The sequence below is a fragment of the Triturus cristatus genome, chromosome 6, assembly GCF_964204655.1.
Source record: "Triturus cristatus chromosome 6, aTriCri1.1, whole genome shotgun sequence".
Classification (NCBI taxonomy): domain Eukaryota; kingdom Metazoa; phylum Chordata; class Amphibia; order Caudata; family Salamandridae; genus Triturus; species Triturus cristatus.
This window is the reverse complement of record NC_140589.1, coordinates 417,923,068-417,944,509: the sequence shown is the minus strand read 5'-3', so window position 1 is coordinate 417,944,509 and position 21,442 is coordinate 417,923,068. Positions and strand designations below refer to the sequence as shown.

Below are 21,442 nucleotides of genomic sequence, written 5' to 3'. Positions count from 1 at the left end.
AGCTGTTACAACTGAAAGGGTGCTCCTGAAGGAGTCCTTTCCTCATTTCGGATTGCCCCGTTTGATTTGGAATGATAACGGAAGTCATTTCAATGCCAAGGTTATTCAGTTAATTTGTGATGGTCTGCACATCAAGCAAAATCCACCAGCAGTCGGCGGGCTTGTTTGAGAGGTACAATGGTACTCTCAATCTGAAAATAGCAAAGATTCAGGAGACAACAGGGTTACAGTGACCAGATGCTCTGCCATTAGCACTCTTGTCAACAAGAACTACAGCACATTCTAGGACAGGATTGTCACTGTATGAGGTTGTGTTCGGATGCCTGGCAAATGTCTGGGCGTTCTGCATCCTCAACGGTTTTCTGATATTGAGTACACCATGTTGATTGATTACCTATGCCAGTTAACTGAAGGTCTGTGTTCTATTCACCAACAGGTCTGTGAGTCCCTATCAGCTATCCCAGAGGGGCGCGGACACGATATTCAGCCAGGTGACTATATATTGGTTTGGAATTTTCTGAGGAAGAAGAGTTTGGAACAGAGCTGGAAGGGGCCGCTCCAGGTCTTGCTGGCAACCCGCACAACCATTAAAGTTACTGGTTGAAGGAACTGGATTCACGCTTCCCACTGTAGGAGGGTGCTCCTGCCGCTACCCTATGATCAGTGGGTTAAGGAGGGGATAACTGACCAGGAGTGTGAACAGATTCCTCGTTTTGTTCCATGTAGCTATGCTGTCCTTACATGGACGCAAAGTGACAAGGAGAATGACAACATCCTGAATGAGGCTGTTCCACCAGAGATAAGAGCTATACAGGAACCCTTTTTTGCTGTTCCTGCTGTGCCTGGAGTCACCAGGTACAATCTGCATCCTCAGCTGAGGAATAGTGCACCGAAAGAGAAGTCAGATTAGTCAGGGAAAGACTGTGTAAGTTAGAGTGTACTTTGCCATAGTATCAACTGTCATGATTGCCCATCTCAACTGTACCCATCTAGATTGTACGGCAGTGCCAGGGATAAATAAATCAAGGGCTTCATATTAATTCCAATATTCTGTTATCCCAATAAAAAGTCCACCCCTGTCCCATGCAACCAGCACGACGGGTTATATAACAACAGCGATATGTTAATGTGTGTCATTATGTCTTGTAATTGGTAACCAAGGAATTTGGTTATGTCTTGTACTTGGTAATCAAGGAAGTTGGTCTGACCGATATTCTTGGCTGAAGGAGTTTAAGTAATACATCTATGCGCAGTTATCACATATTTTTAATGTTGTACTCAAAGATGGGACGCAGTTGTGGAACAAAACAAAACACTTACAGAGCGTGATACCGATCAGGTTTAGCATGTCTGTTCCAGAGCGCTGCAGGGAAGAAATTACCTCTGACCATGCCGCAGTACTCTGTACGCACATTGACGTGGTGGCCATCTTGGGTGTGGTAAGGTTATTTGAAGCCACACCCAGTTCTGGAAGGTGCTTAGCCTTCCGGTTGTTGGCAGAGATAGTATCCAGGGACGCTGAACTCTGACTTCAAGTACGCTTACCTGCAAATTGATTCAGAGGTTTTCTTCGACGTTTCTGCATTCCGGTTTCATCAGAGCTTGAATCTTGGGAAAAGACAACAACAACAGAGAAAAGCTAAGTGTATGCTTAAGCTTAGTGGTGCACGTCACAAGAAAGAATTAGCAATTTGCAACAGTGTTGTTTAATACAACACAAAATATTTTTTAGAAAAACTCTTTCTCTAATAATTACAGAATTACAGAAAAAACATTTGTCTTCAAAATTTATGGACATTGAGCAAGTTATTAACATTAGCCTTTGTATTGAGACTCAGTAGCATATGTGTTTTTTATACTTGCTATAGAATTTCAACGTTAGTGGTGGATACGAGAGCTTGGATACAGTCTGGCCTTAGGTATAATTGTAAAAGCAAATCAATAACAATTGATAGTGTTCTTAAGTGTCAAGTCCTTTCATGTGCTAAGTCCTAATTGTGTGATATTTATTGTTATAGCACAAACAACATAGAAGAGCCTAGTGAATTAAACTACGCCCTACACAACTATCTTCAGATTTTCATCCACTACAACAAGAATATCTGGACGCAGTACAATCATCTTCAGATCGCAGGTAGGAACATCTTTAATTTTACAACCAAGAACGTAGTTGGTTAGGAAAGGAACTAATGTCAATAAGGGTAGAAATAAAATATTGAATGCTAGTTCTTGTTGCCTTGCTGGTCAACAACAAAGAGTCATCAAGCATCCAGTACCTGGCCCTCCTACCTGAACCCTACTACGTATCCCTAGTGAATCATCAATACACAGGTTATAAGGTAGGGAACTGGGAAGTTGGTCCATAACGTCTCTGCGAAACTCAACCCTGCGGATTCAAGGTAAGAATGCATAGTTGGACTGACACCAACGGAGTTAGTTGAGGTGATGTGAGATTTGTGCACTGTTTGAACATTGAACAGGATAGATTGAACGTATCCCCTTGGGGGTACATTATCCTGATCAGCGTGGGATACATCAAGAGCTTAGGACTGAGCAAGTTCCACCGCCTGTGCTCAAGAGCGCCAACGTTTGATGGACAAAAGGAGCCTGTACCAGTGAGGCTCTGATGGACAATGGGAACTTATATACTTCTCTTTCTGGCAATTTCGCTCCCTAGTTTTATTAGTTGCTATGCATCCCTTTAGCAGAATTGTTGTTGATGAAGAGCAGCCAGTAATTCCCCTTGTTCACGTACAGAAATTTTGGTCTACCAAGCAAAAAATACTCTGTGTTGTTCTTGTGTTACTGTTGTTGTTGATCTTGGGCGGGGTGTCTTGGGTTTTGGAATGTAATCCGAATGCACCATCATGTACTAGACGCAAGATTGTTTCTCAAGTTCATACAAAAAAGGCAGTCCAGAGGAATGTATTCCTAGACACACAGAAAAGGTTATTTGGGGGAGGTACAGCTTGTTATCTTACCAAATCTGTTACAAGTTTATGGACTGCTTACCCATTGTCTTCGTCAATTATACGTATACCCGCCCAGCACACTTTGTAGAGGTACGGACTGAGTTTGGACTGGGGTATCCCGGTCTATGCCTATATTATAGGAAGCCATGTGGAAAGGGATATCCAGGTTGTGACAATAATACATATTGGGATAATTTGTGTATGAGAGAGCAGAACATTACTTTGGTAGGATGGCATTACCAAGACTTGACAGTCACTCGAAAAGCCGGATATTATTCTGTCTGTATGTCAATTTTTCCGGGATAATATTGTTTAAAAATACAATGTCGCTGGAAAAAAGGAAGGATCCAAGCACCGCAGGATTTAATACTAGATATGCCTCTGTAGATTATCAAGGCCCACTTTATGCACACCTGGGTTTCTATTTTTTGTCTAATGGTACCTATTTGAATGTTCATAATGGCACAGATGATGTTGCTTAAAGAATGGTGCTCCCTTTAGGTGTGCCTTGTAAATATGGTAAGCCAAACGTACAGTGGGTAAAAAGAACGTTGACAGCTGAATTCTGTGACGGAGTGACAGATTTGGAAGTTAGTAACTATAGAAATGGTATCACTTTCAGGTATATTCTCTCCTCCATCATTACCTTTGGTGGTACCCCCATGGCTAGAGGTGAAAGGGCTAGAGAATATTTTGGATGTAAGCTACAGATACTGGCAAATTCCACAGTGGCAGCCCTGCGTGACATCACCACCCAATTGGAAAGCATTTGAATATATTCTGAGCAAACCAGATATGCAGTTGACGTCATCTTAGCTAAGAGTGGTGGTGTGTGTGCAGTAGTAGGAGACCAGTGTGTAGTCGGGATAACTAATGTGGAAAAAAATATTACCCAACACATTCTAGACATTCTAGAAAATGTAAAAGGAATGGAGAGTGGCAATTGGAGTTGGTCATTGTTCGGTGGGTGGGGTTGGATCCTTGAAAAGGTGATCTTTTCATTGTGATTTTGATTTCTTGCTGTGTTTTGGTCCAGTGTCTTCCCTTATGCTGTTCCTACTGTGCCACTTTTCTCTCTCCTAAAAGAATATCAGTTAATGATACTAACGCAACCATAATGCTTCAGAAAGAGCTTGATGACCTTATGCAGATAGACAATGGTATTTTTGAGACCTCTTCCCTCCTTACCAATTCCCCCCTGGATGCTGAAGATATGGAATGCTCTTAAATATATTCATAACTTGCTAAACTGTATGATTTTATTTTTATTACGCCAAAATGACTAAGCTTCTGCTAAAAGGAGGGTCTGTTGGAATAAAAATTATCCCCCACATACATCAAAATAGCCAATAGTGAATCCTTAATTGCGATTTTTAAGGATTCGCAATTAAAGATTCGCTATTGCTATGCATGTTGGAATTGCAAATAAATTAGTGATTCCTACAAATTCCTTAATTGCGAGTCGCAATTAAGGAATTGCTTCCCATTCATTCCTATGGGCCTAGAGGCCGATAGAAATGATTGGGAATTGCATGCGCAAAATGCGAGTACCCATTAGGTACTCGCAAATTGTGCATGCAATTTCAAGGGTGCTAGGGTGCCAAGATGACACCATGTAGCACCCATGAAATTGCTAAGTGAACCCATGTTGCGCACAAACATGCCCCAAAGGGCATGTGTGTGTGTAACCTTGAACTTTGAAGAGTGCAATTTTCAAAGTTTTCACTAATTACCATCAAGTTTCATTTGACGGTAATTAGTGTCCCGTAATAGTGAAATCGCTATTTTAAATATCATCATGCATTGCATTTGAGGCATGCAAATTTGCGATTCCTTAAATGCAATTGCAATTTAAGTGATAGCAAATTTGTGATTCCTTAAATTGTGATTTTTGCATTTGGGATGATGCATCCCAAATGCAAAAATACCAGTTGCAAAGGGGCAGATTATGTGTGTCTGCCCTTTGCGACCGGTTTTTAGTTTGATGCATGGGGCCCTATGTTCTTACATTGTTTTACATAAGTTAGCATTCGCTGCGCCATTTTGTGTACAGGTACAATTTTGTATCATGATCAAAACTAATTCTTTGCCATTTCTGAGAAGCTGCCTTCTTTAGGTTATGTTTCTTCGGAACTGAGTTTCGCCACACTAATGAATGCACTGTTCTTATTAGTACATACCTTTCTTCTGAGATGTAAGCCTTCTCCCACTTGTCTAGTGGGGGGCACATGCAGAGTAACCTTCAAAGATAGATTATATGTGCCCAGCATCAGAATCAAAACTTACTCCTTTGTAATTTACTGTCCAGCTGCATCTCTCTGGAAAAGTCCATGATTGGCTTGTTTACCTTGGTTTTGAAAATATACATAATGTATCGTTATACCTACTGATGTCAGTCCCTCTGCAGTACTTTGGAGCGGCTGGGCAGATTGGGCTCCGCTTTGAGTGTACTCTGAATAAACAGTTATTGGTTTGCATTCTCTACTGTCTGCCAGGCTCTTCATTTTAATAGAAGGCTGAGAGGATGACATTAGTGACCTGAGTGACCCTATTCGGGCCATTTCCTTCACCTGGTGCCCAACCAAGAGTATGCTACATTTTAGGATGTGCTTTTGGGGGTATCCTTCCGGTTGTAACGCATGCATCACGTAGACCGCACCCTCAACATCATTATCGTCCATGTCTCCATTGTCCACTGACATGTCTGATGCAACCAGAGTATTGACCAGCTTGGGCCTCTGACCTTTCGAAGGTGTTGATGAACGGCAAACTTTTACAAAGTGGTTCAGTTTGTTGTATGCTGAGCATCACTTGCCTTGCTCCTTGCATGTTCCTTGGTGAGATTAAGAACCTCTGCATCCATAGCACATTCTTGGTGCTGATGTAGTCGTGTGTGTCTTCTTTTTGTCTGGGGTTTTCACTTCAATAGCATTGACTGGCTCCTTTTTGATATGTTGCTGCAGTGCAGCCTCCATGTGTGGGGCTCACACTTTGTGTAGTTCTTTTGACCTGTCCATGGTCAACATGTCCGCCATGGACATTCTCGGGTCGTGAAGAATGTTCTCTTGGAGCTGGGAGGAGGAACAACCTTGAATGAACTGAGCTCTGATCTCATTGTTTTTGTCAGGCAGGTTACAGGTGCATGCTAGCTCTCTCAGGTGGGCATGCCATACGTGCACGAGGGACCACCTTCTGCAATTGATTTTCCCAACTTGTGTATGGCTGGCCCTCTCAGGTGCAGAAGCATAGGGTAGCGTCTGTCATTGTCAAGGTCTATAGCTGCAAAATAGGATTCAAGATGCTCCACCCAATCCTTCCATTTTGCTGCCTGCACAGATGGGGGGGCCATCCATCAGAAATGGCACCACTGGGGATATGGCTGATAGGGTGGTCGCACCAGTACAAAGAACAGATGGGACGGTGAAGAAGAGTAGCACAGGTTACTTGCTCCCCTTGTCAGATATATAATGGTTGGAGGTATTGTCTCTTCTCACTCATGGGACACACTACAAATCAGCCCAGAGTGTCATCCATTAAGTCCCATCTGAAAAATCTTGCATTCTTGCTTGTGAAAGTATATGTCCATAGGTAGAAAACAGATGTCACCAACCTGGAGCAGCTTAGGTGCACTGTTGGTACACAGTGGAAGTAAACATAGTGGAAAACAGCCTCTGCGACATGGAGGAGGCTCACACTGCCACCAACCACTGAGGTGTCAGCCACACCTCCCTCTGTGCTTTTTTTTCTTCTCTTCTTTTTCCTATTTTGTCTTTATTGTAGAATTGAGTTGGCATTGTGCGGCCTGCAGATCAAAGACGGCACAGCTTGGGGCCCAGCAGCAGTCGATGAGCAGCAGCGCACTGCACTGAGGACAGTGCATGCTAACCTGCAGCAGGTCCCACAGGCAGGAGATTATGGCAGGGAGATCTCCAGCCCCTCAGCGAGGTGTAGAAAAACCTCAGGCTGACGCCAACAGCCGAGACCGGGTCCAGACACCAGCCAAAGCAGACCCTTAGCATGGCGTCCTACTTTGAAGAACAGCAAAAGTAGGAGGCAGGTTGGGACCGCCCTTGTTGTCAGTTTGTTGTGTGTATGTGTAGTGATCAAGTCCACTCAGTTGAGATAATTTAGAGAGGTTTATTAGAGGATGGTACTAGATCACAGGGAGACCATAAGTAGACCAGATAAAGACCCCACCAGGAGCAGCCAGCAGGCAGCTCAGCCCATGCAACTGTCAATACTCACTGCAGATTCCCAACATTCTGACAGCATCATCACACTAACATTCCACTGGTGGTAGAATGGCATTGTATTAGCATTAGCAGGATATGACATATCCCCCTTTCTTATACGGAAAACATAAAGCTAGAAACATAAGAGAAGAACCTGAGAAAGAGAAAGCAAAATCATTTTACAAAAGCAAGGAGGGCAACAACGAGAGAACAACGATCATAAGAAAAGCAGTGTGAGAAAAACAACCAGAGAGAAATTAAGAAATAGAGAAGAATCAAACATAGAAACCATCCTCCCTTCTTACACAACAGCGAAGAAGAAAAAACAACAACTTAAGAGAAACGGATAAAAGAAAACACAAAAGTTGCCCCAAAGCACACCCACTGGCCAGAACAGGAATGGAAAATGAAGAGAACACAGAGCAACAGATACCGACGAACGCAGAGGAAAAAAAAACACGACAGAAAAACAAAAAAAAACAAAAAAAACAGAATCCACAAGAGTCACGAGAAGAAGACCTCAGAAGGAAAACAGAAAAGAAGAAAGAAACAAGGAAGATGAGGAAAAATATAAGAGTAATTTCCCATCTAAACACCATTATCATAAGACAATGACAAAATTGTAATGCAAAGATAACAGTGCAAAAATAGCAATAAAAATAGAATATAAACAGAACATACCTAGCAATGAAAGCACGAAAGCACCAAATATGGTATAAACCTAAGCTAAATATGTGAACTAGGACGCATGGGTGAGAACCCATGACTAAATTCTTAAGATAGAGATGAGTTGTGCACAAAACTGGGAATGCTCCACATACACATATAAGTGTATGGACAAACTTTGTGTGGAAAAACTACACCGTGCACTGTAGAAATGTAACTGTGTTGAAACACCACATATGAGTAGGTACTCATGACATATTCCTAACAACGAAAGGAATATTCGGGTAAGAACCCATGGTAATGCAAAAGGACTGTAACCTTTGCATGAATTCCCTGTAAAACTGAAAGTGTTTGGGTCGGAACCCGCACTTATGCAATAGGACTGTAACCTTTGCATGAGAATTGACAGTGTAAGGGTGGGAACCCATATACTTAATGCAAAGAGGCTGCACCCTTGCATAGCTCCCAGGAGGGAGGTAGAATAGAGTGATGCACAAAAGAAAAACACATCTTATGTAGGGTAAACAGAAAAACGAGAGGTATCCTTGTACAGACAACAAGTGTGGAGCTACCACACAGTGAACCAAAGCAACATAACTGTTAGCTTTACGGGTAAGTACCCGAATACATGAGTAGGAACACATGACAAACCTCATGAAGTAGAGATACGGAAAAATAAATGAAATAAAACTGTGTGCAGGAGTACAGTGAGCAAATATCACTGGCCTCGTAGTAGGGAAAACAAACACTGATAAAAACAAAATTGAAAATACACTTTGCTCACCGTATAAGTCTCCAGACAAGCAGGAGGCAAAGAGAACCGGCGAAAACACCAAAGAGCCAATAGATGGAATGGGCAGAAACAGGAGCAGGGCTGGCAGGGAATCCATCAGAAGAGGCCAAAAACTTGCACCAAACAGACACGAATGAGCTTTACTCACAACAGAAACTCTGGACTTCACACTGGAGGCAAAAACTGGATAACTTAGTTCAGGAGACACAGTAGACATTTGTAGTTGCCGCGTAGACTTAGTTGTAGCTTCGTAGAGGCGAAACGTAGTTAGCCTTGAAGACCTGTTGCCAGGTGTTGAGATGACTTCACTTGTGCAAGGAATGTCAAGCTGTTTGAGCATACATCAAATTACGAAATTGAACGTGTGAAACTAAATCTCACTCCCTGTAGGCACAACAGGAACAGACTTCTTGAGACGCTGTAGACAAAGAAGAAACAGAGCCTGAGACTGGAACAGGCACTTGTGATGCTGTGGGAACAGCAGGCAGATGCAGGGGCTGTACTTGAAGAGCGTCAGGCTTAGCCTGCCCGCAGGCAAAGCATTTCCCCAGACGTTAGGCTTACCCTCACATGAAGGCGCAGCTAAAGACGCGTAGCAATAGCTCTGGAAAGTAGACACCCAAGACTGAATGGGCAGCTGCAGAAGAAGAACTCCCCAGACGCTTTTCCTCACAGGAACAACTGGCAAACTGCTAGTGGGCGACTGATGGGAGGTCACTGGTGGGGTCAGGATGCCAGTTGAGATAACTTGATTTGAGTTGCAGGAGGGTTTGTATTTTTCAAGTTGCTTGTAGTTCCAAAATTCTGTAGTGATCAAGTCCACTCAGTTGAGATAATTTAGAGAGGTTTATTAGAGGATGGTACAAGATCACAGGGAGACCATAAGTAGACCAGATAAAGACCCCACCAGGAGCAGCCAGCAGGCAGCTCAGCCCATGCAACTGTCATTACTCACTGCAGATTCCCAACATTCTGACAGCATCATCACGCTAACATTCCACTGGTGGTAGAATGGCATTGCATTAGCATTAGCAGGATATAACAGTATGGTGTATTTATAATGATATATTCTGAATGCCGCAATTAATGTACAGGCAACACCGCACCCCAGGACTAGTTTCACTTAGAGGCAATGCCCTCTGAATTCCTTTATTTAAACATTCTGTCCCTACGTCATTAGTCGTGACTATCGGGACTTGAAGAGGAGGGAATCCGCACAGAGCAATCCTGTAGAGGAAGATTGCATAGGCTGAGCTACTTCCTACAACATAACAAAGCCAATCCTGTAGTTAGTGGTCCAAACACTGTAGTTGGGAAGTTGGCAAGTATTATCAATACTACCCCGCTGGTGAAAATACTTTTCTGGAATATGTTATATTATGTTACTTTATTTTTATATAGCGCTAAATCACCGACAGGTCTCTAAGCGCTTTAGAGAGAGAGGCCAAGGGCTAGTAGTTGGTGATACCATAAATAGTGATGGCGGGAGTGGATAGTCAAACAGTGTTCAAGGCCTCCTTAAAAAGGAAGGTTTTGAGTTGTTTCCTGAAGGGGAGGAGTGCTGGTTCCCTGTGAAGGTAGTCCGGCAGCTGATTCCACAGTCGTGGGATTAAGACAGAGAAGGCTCTGCCCCCTATGGATGCAGTGTTGCAACGCGGGGTGGACAGGTGGCAGGCCTGTGAAGACCGCAGTGTACGGCCTGGAACTTTGGGGCATATTAGCAAGACCTGCAATAAAATTATCGCCATTTTAGCGGCAGGAAACTGCAGCTAAAACGGCAATAATGGGCTTGCTAATATGCGTTGTAGAATTCCAATAGAAGCCCAGGTTAGATGTCCTGCACATCTAACCTGGGCTTCTATTGGAATTCTATAATGCACATTAGCAAGCCCATTATCGCCGTTTTAGCGGCAGTTTCCTGCCGCTAAAACGGCGATAATGTTATTGCCGGTCTTGCTAATATGCCCCATAGTTCTTGAGGCGGTCTTTAATATAAGTTGAGGCATTTCCATAAATTGCTTTATGGGCAATGCAGAGGTCCTTAAACTTCGCTCTCTGTTTGATGGGGAGCCAATGTAGTTTACATAGTAGAGGGGTGGCGTGGGCACTTCTGGGGAGCCTAAATATCATCCTGGCTGCGTTGTTCAGCACTACCTTTAGCTTATGGATGAGGATCTGGGGGAGGCTGATGTAAAGGGCATTCCCATAGTCCAGTCAGGAGACAACTGTGGCTGATACTATAATTTGTAGTGATTTCGTTAAGAGGATGGGGGCAAGTTTCCGCAACCGTCTCATGAGTCCTATACAGGTTCCAACCATTGTGGTGACTTGGTGAGCCATAGAGAGGTCAGAGTCTATTTTTATGCCCAGACTTTTCACAAATGGTGCTGGTGTGGGGGAGTCGCCCAGGTCTTGGGTCCAGAAAAGGTCATTCCAAGGGAGTGTGGGTAGAGTTGTCAATCTGGAGGATTAGTTGGGTGTCATCCGCGTAATTGGAGATGCAGCAGTCCATATGGGCTAGGGCCGCCACCAGGGGCTGTAGGTATATATTGAAAAGGAGCAGCGACAGTGTGGCACCCTAGGGGACACCACAGGTGAGGATGCCCCTGTCCGATACCTGCTCCCCCAGCTGAATCCTCTGTGACCGACCTGAATGATTCCAGCCATTGATGTGCCATTCCACATATGCCCAAGTTCGTGGTACGGGTCAGTAGTCGTTTATGGCTGACCGTATCGAATGCCGCTGATAGGCCTATCAGTGCACTCGGTTCTTTAGTGGCAGCCATAATTCTAAGGTCATCAAGGACAGACAGCATCACCAACTGCATGCTGTGGTGAGCTCGAAAACCCACCTGTTGCGCTTGCAGAAGCTGGTGGTCCTCCAAGAAGGTCGAGAGTGTTTTGAAAACTTGTTGTTCAATTACTTTTGCTAAGAAAGGCAGCTGGGAGATGGGCCGGTGGTTCTTTGGATTGGCATCATCTGCTCCTGGTTTCTTCAGCAAAGGGCTGACTCTGGCCTCCTTCAGGTTGGACGGTAGATAGCCCGTCTCTAGGGAGTGGTTTAGTATTGTGAGGATCTGAGTTTCAATCCCTGGAATGGCCATTCGAAAAATCCTCAGGGGATAGGGGTCTGCAGGTGAGCCCGATTTGGTGCGGTTCATCAGTGATGACAGGGATACTGAGTCTAAGTTAAGGAAGTTTGTGAGCTGCTTACAAGTGAGGGGAGAGGCCTGCTGCTGCACTAGGGACCCCTGAAAGATCGGGGTGTTATCAATCTCGGAGATGATGTCCACGACTTTTTGGCAAAAGAAAGCCTGAAATGCATTGCAGTCTATGGGCGCGGTTGTCGATTTAGGTTCAGATTTGTGGCTGAGGTCATTCAATATTCTGAAAGTTTCTTTTTATTTGTTCGCCGCTTCTATAATTCTTGCCTAATTATATTCAGCTTTCCTAGTGATGATGGCTTTTTTATCAGAAGTGAGTAGTGTTTTATATATTGCGCCACCGTCTCTCGGAGTGGCGGAGGCTTTGCTTCTTTTCTCTCAGAGTTTCGTTAAACCAGGGGGCCCCTTTTCCCTTTTCTCTAATTCTGTCCCTCCGTTCTGGTGCTACTTGATCCAAGGCTCTGCACAGAGTCTGTGTGAGGGCTTCGCCCTCTTGGTCAAGGTTCCCTTGCTTATATTTGGGGGGAGGGATCCTGAGTAGAGTGTCCACCAGTTTCACTGGCTTGATTTTATTACAACCTCGCAGTTTTCTCCACTCTGGGGGAGGATGTGGCAGTGGGTTATCCATCTGGATCCAGCAGCTGACTAGCGAGTGATCGGACCAGGCACAGGAGCTAATGTCTAGTAGCCTTGTCCAAGGTTGCGAGGTCCAAATGAGGTCTAAAGTGTGACCTTTAAGGTGGGTGGGGCCTTCGACCAGTTGATGGAGGCCCATCGAGCTCATCACTTACTCGAATTGGCTGGACGACGGTTCGCTCGGTATTTTATCCCAGTGATAGTTGAAGTCGCCCACCACTAGGAGTCATTTTTACCTTGAGCTGAGGTCAGTGATGACCTCTAAAAAGAGATCATTGAAACTAGGAGTTGATCTTGGAGGACGATAGGCTACCATGAGTAGGAGGCAAGAGGAGTTCAGTGTGAGTTTGACCGCCAGTAAGTCTGCATTTCCTATACTCTCTGCGATTATCTTTACGACTGTTAAACGTTTATTAAAGAAAATAGCTACCCCCTCCTCCTGTTGTTTCTTCTTGTCTATTGTGCCAAAAGGCATCAAAGTCACCTGGGAGGGCGGCAATAATATCTGGAACTGAGATGTCGCTTAGCCATGTTTCTGTGAGCGCACAGAATATCTAAATCTCCCTTGTGGAGAAGTGAGAAAACCTCTAGATGGTGCTTCTGTAGGGAGCGCGTATTAAGAACAGTCATCTTCAGACCTGATGGGCTACTGCCTACATTGTTTTTTGGGATATCTGGGCACAGAGTCATGGGTTTACCTGCCCCATTGGTTCTCAGTATTTTATTCACTTTCAGCTTGTTTTAAACATTGTTGCTTAGAATATGACTATCTTAGGCTAGGGTCAGAAGATTGGCCGCTGTGTAAGTCGAATTTGACCAGGATTTTTGGCCCCTGGCCCTGGTCGGATGCGGACGGGCGCAGACGGGCTTGCCTTAGGTGTGCCTTCGGCGCTCCAGCATAGCAATTTCTGTCTCCCTTCCGCCCACCAACCAATCGGCTCTGCTGATCAGCAGCTGTTCTCCCCCTGAGCACTAGACCGCGTTCGTGAAGCAGAAGTGCTGAGAAACTGGGAGGCGCTGGCAGGGAGGAATAGATTCTAATCAAGTTTACACTAGTGCAGTTTCAAGTAAGGCCATGTGCAATACAATGATTTTAAAAGCAATTTTAAAAAGTTAGTTTTCACTTCAATACCGGTTTCTAGCAGCAAGGTGAGGCTAAAACCAATTAAATGTGCAACATGAAAAACGTGCTTAAACAGTATTTAAAAACCCAACTGTCTGCATACCATGAGGACCGCCTTGTGAGCTTTGGAATGTCTCTCTCTTGCGCTGCGCGTCCGCTCCAGTGTGTCAAATTCTGTATTCCCTTCCACCCACCAACCAATCAGTTCTGCTGAGCAGCAGCTGTTCTCCCCCTGAGCACTAGACCACATTCGTGAAGATGAAGTGCTGAGAAACTGGGAGGCGCTGGCGGCGAGGAACAGATTCTAACCAAGTTTACACGAGTGCAGTTTCAAGTAAGGCCAAGTGCAATACAATGATTTTAAAAGCAATTTTGAAAAGGTAGTTTACACTTCAATACCGGTTTCTAGCAGCAAGGTGAGGCTAAAACCAATTAAAAGTGCAACATGAAAAAGGTGATAAAGCAGTATTTAAAAACCCAACTGTCTGCATACCATGAGGACCGCCTTGTGAGCTTTGGAATGTCTCTCTCTTGCGCTGCGCGTCCGCTCCAGTGTGTCAAATTCTGTATTCCCTTCCACCCACCAACCAATCAGTTCTGCTGAGCAGGAGCTGTTCTCCCCCTGAGCACTAGACCACATTCGTGAAGATGAAGTGCTGAGAAACTGGGAGGCGCTGGCGGCGAGGAACAGATTCTAACCAAGTTTACACGAGTGCAGTTTCAAGTAAGGCCAAGTGCAATACAATGATTTTAAAAGCAATTTTGAAAAGGTAGTTTACACTTCAATACCGGTTTCTAGCAGCAAGGTGAGGCTAAAACCAATTAAAAGTGCAACATGAAAAAGGTGCTTAAGCAGTATTTAAAAACCCAACTGTCCGCATACCATGAGGACCGCCTTGTGAGCTTTGGCGTGTCTCTCTCTTGAATATTGCTGGCCTTGCTAGTAAAGTCAATAATGAGAACTGGGATCTCCTTTATTCAAAATTATGGAATTCTCTTCTTTGAACAGATCTGTTTGGATGGCTTTGTCGCCTATATGGTTCCAGCGACTCTCTTTCCCTCTGGCAAGGCAAGTTTGGGACTAATGGCAGTCTTCAGAGTAACTCTAGAATACAAAAATAGCCCTGTTTACACTGATACCACGTTAGTCCAAGCCTTTTTATCCACCTGGCCCATTAGTATGAACACTGTTTTTATACATTTGCATAATGGGTGCGCTGGGTCTGTCTCTAGTTTTAATTTTAATATACTTTCAAATTTTATTCTATCCCTTGATACTAAATTTGACGATATGAACGCAAGGTTTCAAATGATTGTTGGTGGTGATTCAACAGTAAACTGGGGTCTACACACAAGGTCAATGTTTTTAATATGTTTGATAGCGTAAAATTCGGTTGTGTTCATTCACGTGTTCTGTTGCATTTTATTAATTCCTTTGATCTCATTAATGCCTGTGAATAGTTGGATCCTGTTTGCTCTTTAAGTGACAATTTTAGAAGGGGGTCTATGGCTCCATTATTATTATTGACTACATCTTTGTATCTAGAGATTTGATGGACTGGGTTTCCAAGGGTGCAACAGAGGAAAGCATATTTAGTGAACACAAGGCCCAATGGCTTGAATTATGTATTAGTAAGAGGGAAAGAGGCGCCAAAGGTGTATCTACGGTTTCTTTAGTTGTCAAGTGACAAGGGCTTTGTCTGGGCTGTAGGACTGCTGACCTAACAGCCCTTATGTCAGAGCTGTATGTCAATCATCTTATCTTGATACCTAACTGTCTTACTCTCCCTGATGACCAGCGGGTTGTAGCAAATCAATTTGTCTAACTGGGTATGACAGTTAGCAAGTTCCTTATGAAGCCTATTAGCACTGCTAATCATGATGCAAAATGGTTTGACCCATACTGTAGAAAGGCCTTGGATTACTTACACAAGGCATTGAAGGAGATGCCAAGGGACATTTGTAAAGCCCAACAGTTTAGAGCAATGTATAAAACTGGCCAATGCCATTGGCATAAGGACATTCAAATGTCCTACTGGGGAAAGTTATTGTTGGCATGTAGGTAGGAAGACCCCAAGGCTGTTTTGGCAGTGCTGGACAGTATTAGTTCCATGGGGGGCATTAACAACTCTGTTATCACCTCTATTAGCCCTGAGGCTTGGGTTTAACATTTTAGTGAATCGTATGGCTCTGGTAGCCATATAGAGAGTACTGAGACCAAGGTGGTTTTAACCATATCTATAGAGTTTATCCTGAAAGAAGTTTGGGAGGCCATCTTTAAGTCCCCATCAAATATGGCCCATGGGCCAGACAGCTCCCCTATGAACCTATAAAATTTTCTCCCGGTGTTTCGGGCACCTCTGCTGTGCACTTGTTTTAATCCCTTTGCCAAATTGGGTCTTCCAGACTCATTGCATACCGCTGCCATTGTTTCCTTCTTCAAACAGAGTGATCCCCAATTCCCAGGCTGTTATCGGCCAATATCCCTGCTGGACTCTGCTGTGAAGATCGCAGGGAGGGATGTTTGGAGCCCCTTTTGTCTTGGGTCAGGGAGTCAGATATGCTGTTGGAGGTGAAGTATGGTTTTCTGGAGAGGCTGGGCACTGTGGAGCAATGTCTGAACCTGCATTTGTTGATTAGGAAGTAAACCATCAATAAGCGAGGCTCCATCTGCCTGGCCTTCATGGACCTGTCCTGCACCTTCAACAGTGTGTTAAGATCCAAACTGTAGGAAACTCTGATCAACCTGGCATGGATGGCAGACTAGTTGATTTTTTGAATGCCTTACAATATGAATTTTCAGGGACAGTAAGGTTTGGTCTCTCGAGTGAGCTCCTTGATAGTTTTAAATTGGGAAAGAGGGTTCACCAGGGCTGTGTCCCGGCCCCCATCTTATTTCTTCTTTTAATAAATGGCTTAGGCTCAGCTCTTACCAAAAAACTTTGGACGCCCCTTTTATTGGTAAGCAAAAAAAATACCAACATTACATTTTGTGAATAACGCCGTTTTACTTGCAAGAACCTTAAACAGCCTAAACATCATGTTCCAGGAGTTTGTCAGCTTCATGGGGTCACTTGGACTTGCTGCCAATTGCTCTAAAACATTCACCATGAAATGTGGCCCCAAAAAACGTAAGACACAAAGCATTTACCTACAGGGACACCCCATTGCTTCTACCCTGGATGTCTCATACATGAGTGTTAACCTTGAAGTTAGAGGTAACTGGGGACCTTGCAAACTTAAAGCCTCTCACAGATTTGTGATTGCAGCTGGGTACATCTACAGCTGACCCTCTCACATTGGAAGAAAACCAGTGGCCCCCCTGTTGGAGGTGTATAGGAGAAAATGTCTTTGCATTCTTATGCACATGGATGGCCTATGAGCCTATTTGAATACCATCTCCCCCCAGGATGAAATGAATAGGGTGCTGAGGCACCTGTTGGGAGTTCCTATTAGTTGCTCTACCTATATAGCACATCAAGGGCTTGGGGTTAAGTAAACAGAGAATATTATTGAACTGTCCACCCTTTGCCTTGTGGTATGCTGTTTAGGTGAAGCTGCGTGCTGGTCTTAATTAGGAGGTCTTCCTTGACTGCTTATCATATGAAACAGGTTTGAAAGTCACCTGGTTTCATTACATCAAGACAGAATTGTCGAACTTGTGGAAGCCGGACCTTTTTTCCAGTCCTTCCGCTATGTTCAATTCAGTTCCAGTCTGGGTCAAGAAGATCTTTAAAATTTTGAAACACTGACAAAGGTTGGAAACCAAAATGACAAAAATCACTGTCAGGGACAATACAAAGCTCCAAACCACATTAGCCTCCTCACTGGAGCTGTACCTAGAACAAATTAATAGCACCTGGGAAAGGCTGCATTTAATCAGATTTAGACTTGGTTTTGTGAAGTAGCATATCAGTTCCCCCTTTTTTCTGTTTGACTTATGTAAAGTCTTAGTGATGAGTCTACCCCCCAGAGCTTACCCCATTTTATTTCCCTGTTGCCATTTTTATACTGTTTTCACTAAAAGGTTTTTAACTCCTATAATAAGAAAGAGTGGAACCAGAAGATGTGGTGATGCCCTGGCATACTTATGACAGTGAACTCCCCCTCTCTTTGTGTCATTGTTTGCTCTTTTTAAAAATGGGCTATTGCCAAAAAGAAATTCATGTTATTTTAGCTATGAGCCTTTTTAGCCATGTAGGGTCAATTTATTAGTCGTTCACCATGGGTCCGAATTTTTAGGCGGGCTTGATGAATTTGTACGTTTCTAATTATTTTTGCCCCATTTGCCTTGTTATGTATTTGTTCACCATTGATCCTGTGTAATTGCATCCCTTTTTCCTGAGGGATGAGTTTGAGGACCACACATTGTCTTGAATCAGTCCCACCAGAGTTGCCTGATTTATGAGATTATATTTTAATTTACTATTCACTCTGCTCATGATATTTTATAGATCTGATGCTTTTATTCATTCTTTTTTATATTGCACTCCAAAGAATTGAATGCTTTGAGCACATTAGTGATATTTAAATGCTGTACTTTTATGACTACTTTTGTAGCCAAAATTAAGCTTTTTAAATTATTTGCAGTGAAGTAAATTTGATTGTATTAAAAATAAACATTTAACACCATAGTGCATTCTGTGAGATTTAGTCCTTTTCCCCCACCTGTGTCTCAAAAGATGTAGGCTGTAGGGAAAAGCCACAGAGGATCACCAATACCAGGGTGGTACATTGACAATTTACAAATATTTAGCCACCCTAACTCCTGTATTTAGTAAATTGGGAGGCTCAACATCCTTCTCAAACAACAACCTCAGTCCATGTCACGGTGAACGACAAAAGTCACTAAACGAATCTGGTCTTAACCCTCTGGTCACTTGGCACAAATGCAGTTAAGCTTAATTTAGTGTTAAGTATTTCTGCAGCACATAAACAGTAATAAAGTGAAAACACAAAACCAGAAAAATCCCAAACCAATTTAGAAACATAGAGAAAACTGTAATCTGTAATTTGACACCAAAATTAATGAAATTAGCAGAACCAGAATTATACATTTTTAAAATTTTGAGTGAAAATAGCACCTAAAAGATAAACATGCCAACCATGGGTACCTGGGTGCGTGAGACCATACCAAAGGGAAAAGTTTTTTTTTGTTTTAAAAAAAAATGTATTTATTGTGTTTTCTTGCTAACAATTACAAAACCAGCAACAAAAGAAAAGCAAACTGAAAGGAAACAATAAGGAAAAAATTATAGCATGCATTGACATTAATCACAGTATACATCATTGGTGGTAAAGCAAAGCGACTGGATACATAGATAAGAATCAATCGTGGCATTCAGATAATGACATCATATATACAGCTCCTGTTGAATAAAACATTATTCACATAGCTAGTGGCAGTGGGTAGAACAGCACATCCTGAGTGACCATAATTAGTGGTGATGATAGTAAAAGTTCTGCACATATTTGACCCATATCCCAAGGGACATTCAGCATAGCACACATACCCTCAAGCCAGCATATCAATACAAGAAAGATCAACATTGGGACCTCATTTTACTCAGATATATTTGGCTCCCTTCCTGCTAATCAGCTTTGGTATAGACCCCAGAAGCTTTTAGTGCGGTTCTGAGGGTAGAGAAGTTCACTATATAATTCAGTTTGGGTATTACAATATATCATGTCTTTTGCCCATTCTTTTATGGTGGGAAAGCGAGCCCCGGGACCATTGCATCGCTATCCTATGCTTCGTAATCAGCATCCCCATATCAATTAGATGGTGGGAATACTTTTCTATTTGTTTTGAATATCCTATTAGCGCCAACATGGGGTCAGGAGCTAATGTAAGTTTTGCGATTTCACTTGGCTTTTGAAATACCTGTCTCCAAAACCCTGCTACATCTGGGCAGAGCCAGGCAACATGCATAAAATCCCCTGGATTTGCACCACAGCAATCACAATCCACTCTGTCCCTAAGACCATATCTATGCAGCCTAGCTGGCGTGTAGTCAACTCTATTGAGGAACTTAAAATGTATTACTCTATGTCACCCATTTAAAGAGATACTTTGTGTCGACTCACAGCAGTAGCCCCATGTTTTTGTCATCTAGAGTCCTTCCCAGGTCACTCTGCCATTTTAGCCTGGCTTTTGTAAAAAAAGTTCTTGCGGTACCCTTACACCATATTATAAATGCTTGAGACTATCTTGTTAGGGGAATCCAAACTAATTATAAAACTGGTTGGGGGGCGGAGCTTGCGAGCTGCAAGATGGCTGCTTGAGCGCTTGGATCCGAGCAGCTGCCGGACTATCCTGTCATTATCCTGGTTCTGTTGGACATTTCAGCCCGGAAACACCGCAGCGCGGTGATCCGAAAACACAGGCAACATATAGAACTGCTCCAGACACCTCTGCAATGCTGCTGCAGCGAGTGGTGGGAGATGCGCAGTTGAATGAAGCATCGGTCTGGAGTGCGGAGAGGTGGGGGGCATAGGATCACGCTCCTCGTGCTCAGAACGCTACATGTCCCCGGACACTCGAGTCGCTTGAGATCAGCAGGTGACCCATGAAGACCGATGGTGTCGAGCCCTACGGAGCGCTGCCTGGGACACAGCGTCCTACCCGACACTAGAAGTGTTGGATGCCTTGCTGCCTGAACCCTGCCTTTCGGCTTTGCTGGAGCCATTTGGGGACACGATCTGCGGACGTATGCTTCTGCACCTGCGACTGTCCTAGGGGAGCACCCATCAAAAGAGGCTGCCTGCTGCCAACTCGACCTGATCTAGAGAGCGGCCTGCTGCAGGTGTTTCGGTTTCGCGCACTGGGGTTGGCCCAGGACTCTCACATGCTGGGAGAAGGCCCATTTGGGTGATCGACTGAGTGGGACTGATAGGTTGCCTTGCTGGAACCCGCGAATGCTGTGTGTGGTTGGATTGGGGCAGAAAGACTATACACAGAGACTACTGCCTTCTGAGTGGTGCGAGGAAGGCGACTGCTGGTGCTGCAAGGAGGACTATAGGCGCCTTCTGAGAAAGTGCGCTGTGCCCGCGGAGCTCGCTGGAGTGACTGTGTAACCTGCGGTCCCCAACGATCGGACGCGACCGCCATCATAAATCCAGACGTCGGAGACCTGGGACTACATCCCGAGGGTGGTCGCGCGTGGCTGGTGGTGCGGGGCAGGAGGCACTGAGACGGCCTCACTCCCAGTTGCTTGGAACACGCTGCTGATGCCCCAGGCGCACACGTACACCAACTACGCTATAAAAGACCTCACCAGTGGTCTGGGTCACATCCCCTGGTGCCATAGAACAACGAACACTGAGGCTAGCACAAACTACTGGGTGATACCCATTTGTACTGGCGCATCAACAAGCAAAGCTAATTAACATGGAGTTGTGAGTACCTATGCTGCCGCGCCCTGCCCAAGATTGTCCCATCACAGCGTGGGAGACAACTTTTCCTCAAGTGGGAACTGGCATTTAGCGTGGATCCCTACCGGCTGAACACATGGGGTTATAGAGGGAGTCTCTGGTATCTGGCAGTTAGTGATTGACAAAACTATACCAATCTGGAAGAGCAGTGTGGGGGTGACCGAGGGGACGGGCCCGACCTAGCTGCAATGAGGGGCTCTTTAATTTCGTGTAGTGTGCCTGAGGCCCTGGCACCCCTCTAAGCCTGTGTCTTGGACGCTGATCTTGATTGAGACGAGGCTCACACTACAAGCAGGCTTTCACTCAACGAAACTAGTGGGGTCCGGACATAGTGGGGAGCTGTGAAGACCTGGATCATAGAGACAGCAACAGTACGACAACAGTGAGCAGAACCGGCTTCCTGTATACTGACCTGCCCCTTG

The 21,442-nt window shown here is 44.2% G+C and overlaps 1 protein-coding gene across 1 annotated transcript in view; it reads right to left on the bottom strand.

Annotated features, from left to right (window-relative positions):
• LOC146817232 (uncharacterized) overlaps window positions 1-8,972 on the bottom strand; it is a 94,164-nt gene extending 85,192 nt beyond the window's left edge. Inside the window, exons 1-2 of the mRNA XM_085609601.1 lie at window positions 8,655-8,972; window positions 1,546-1,608 (exon numbers count right to left, since the gene is read on the bottom strand). Coding sequence (XP_085465727.1) covers window positions 1,546-1,608; window positions 8,655-8,880 — 289 coding nt within the window. The 5' untranslated portion in view covers window positions 8,881-8,972. The remainder of the gene's footprint in view (window positions 1-1,545; window positions 1,609-8,654) is intronic.
• Between the last annotated feature and the right edge of the window lie 12,470 nt (window positions 8,973-21,442).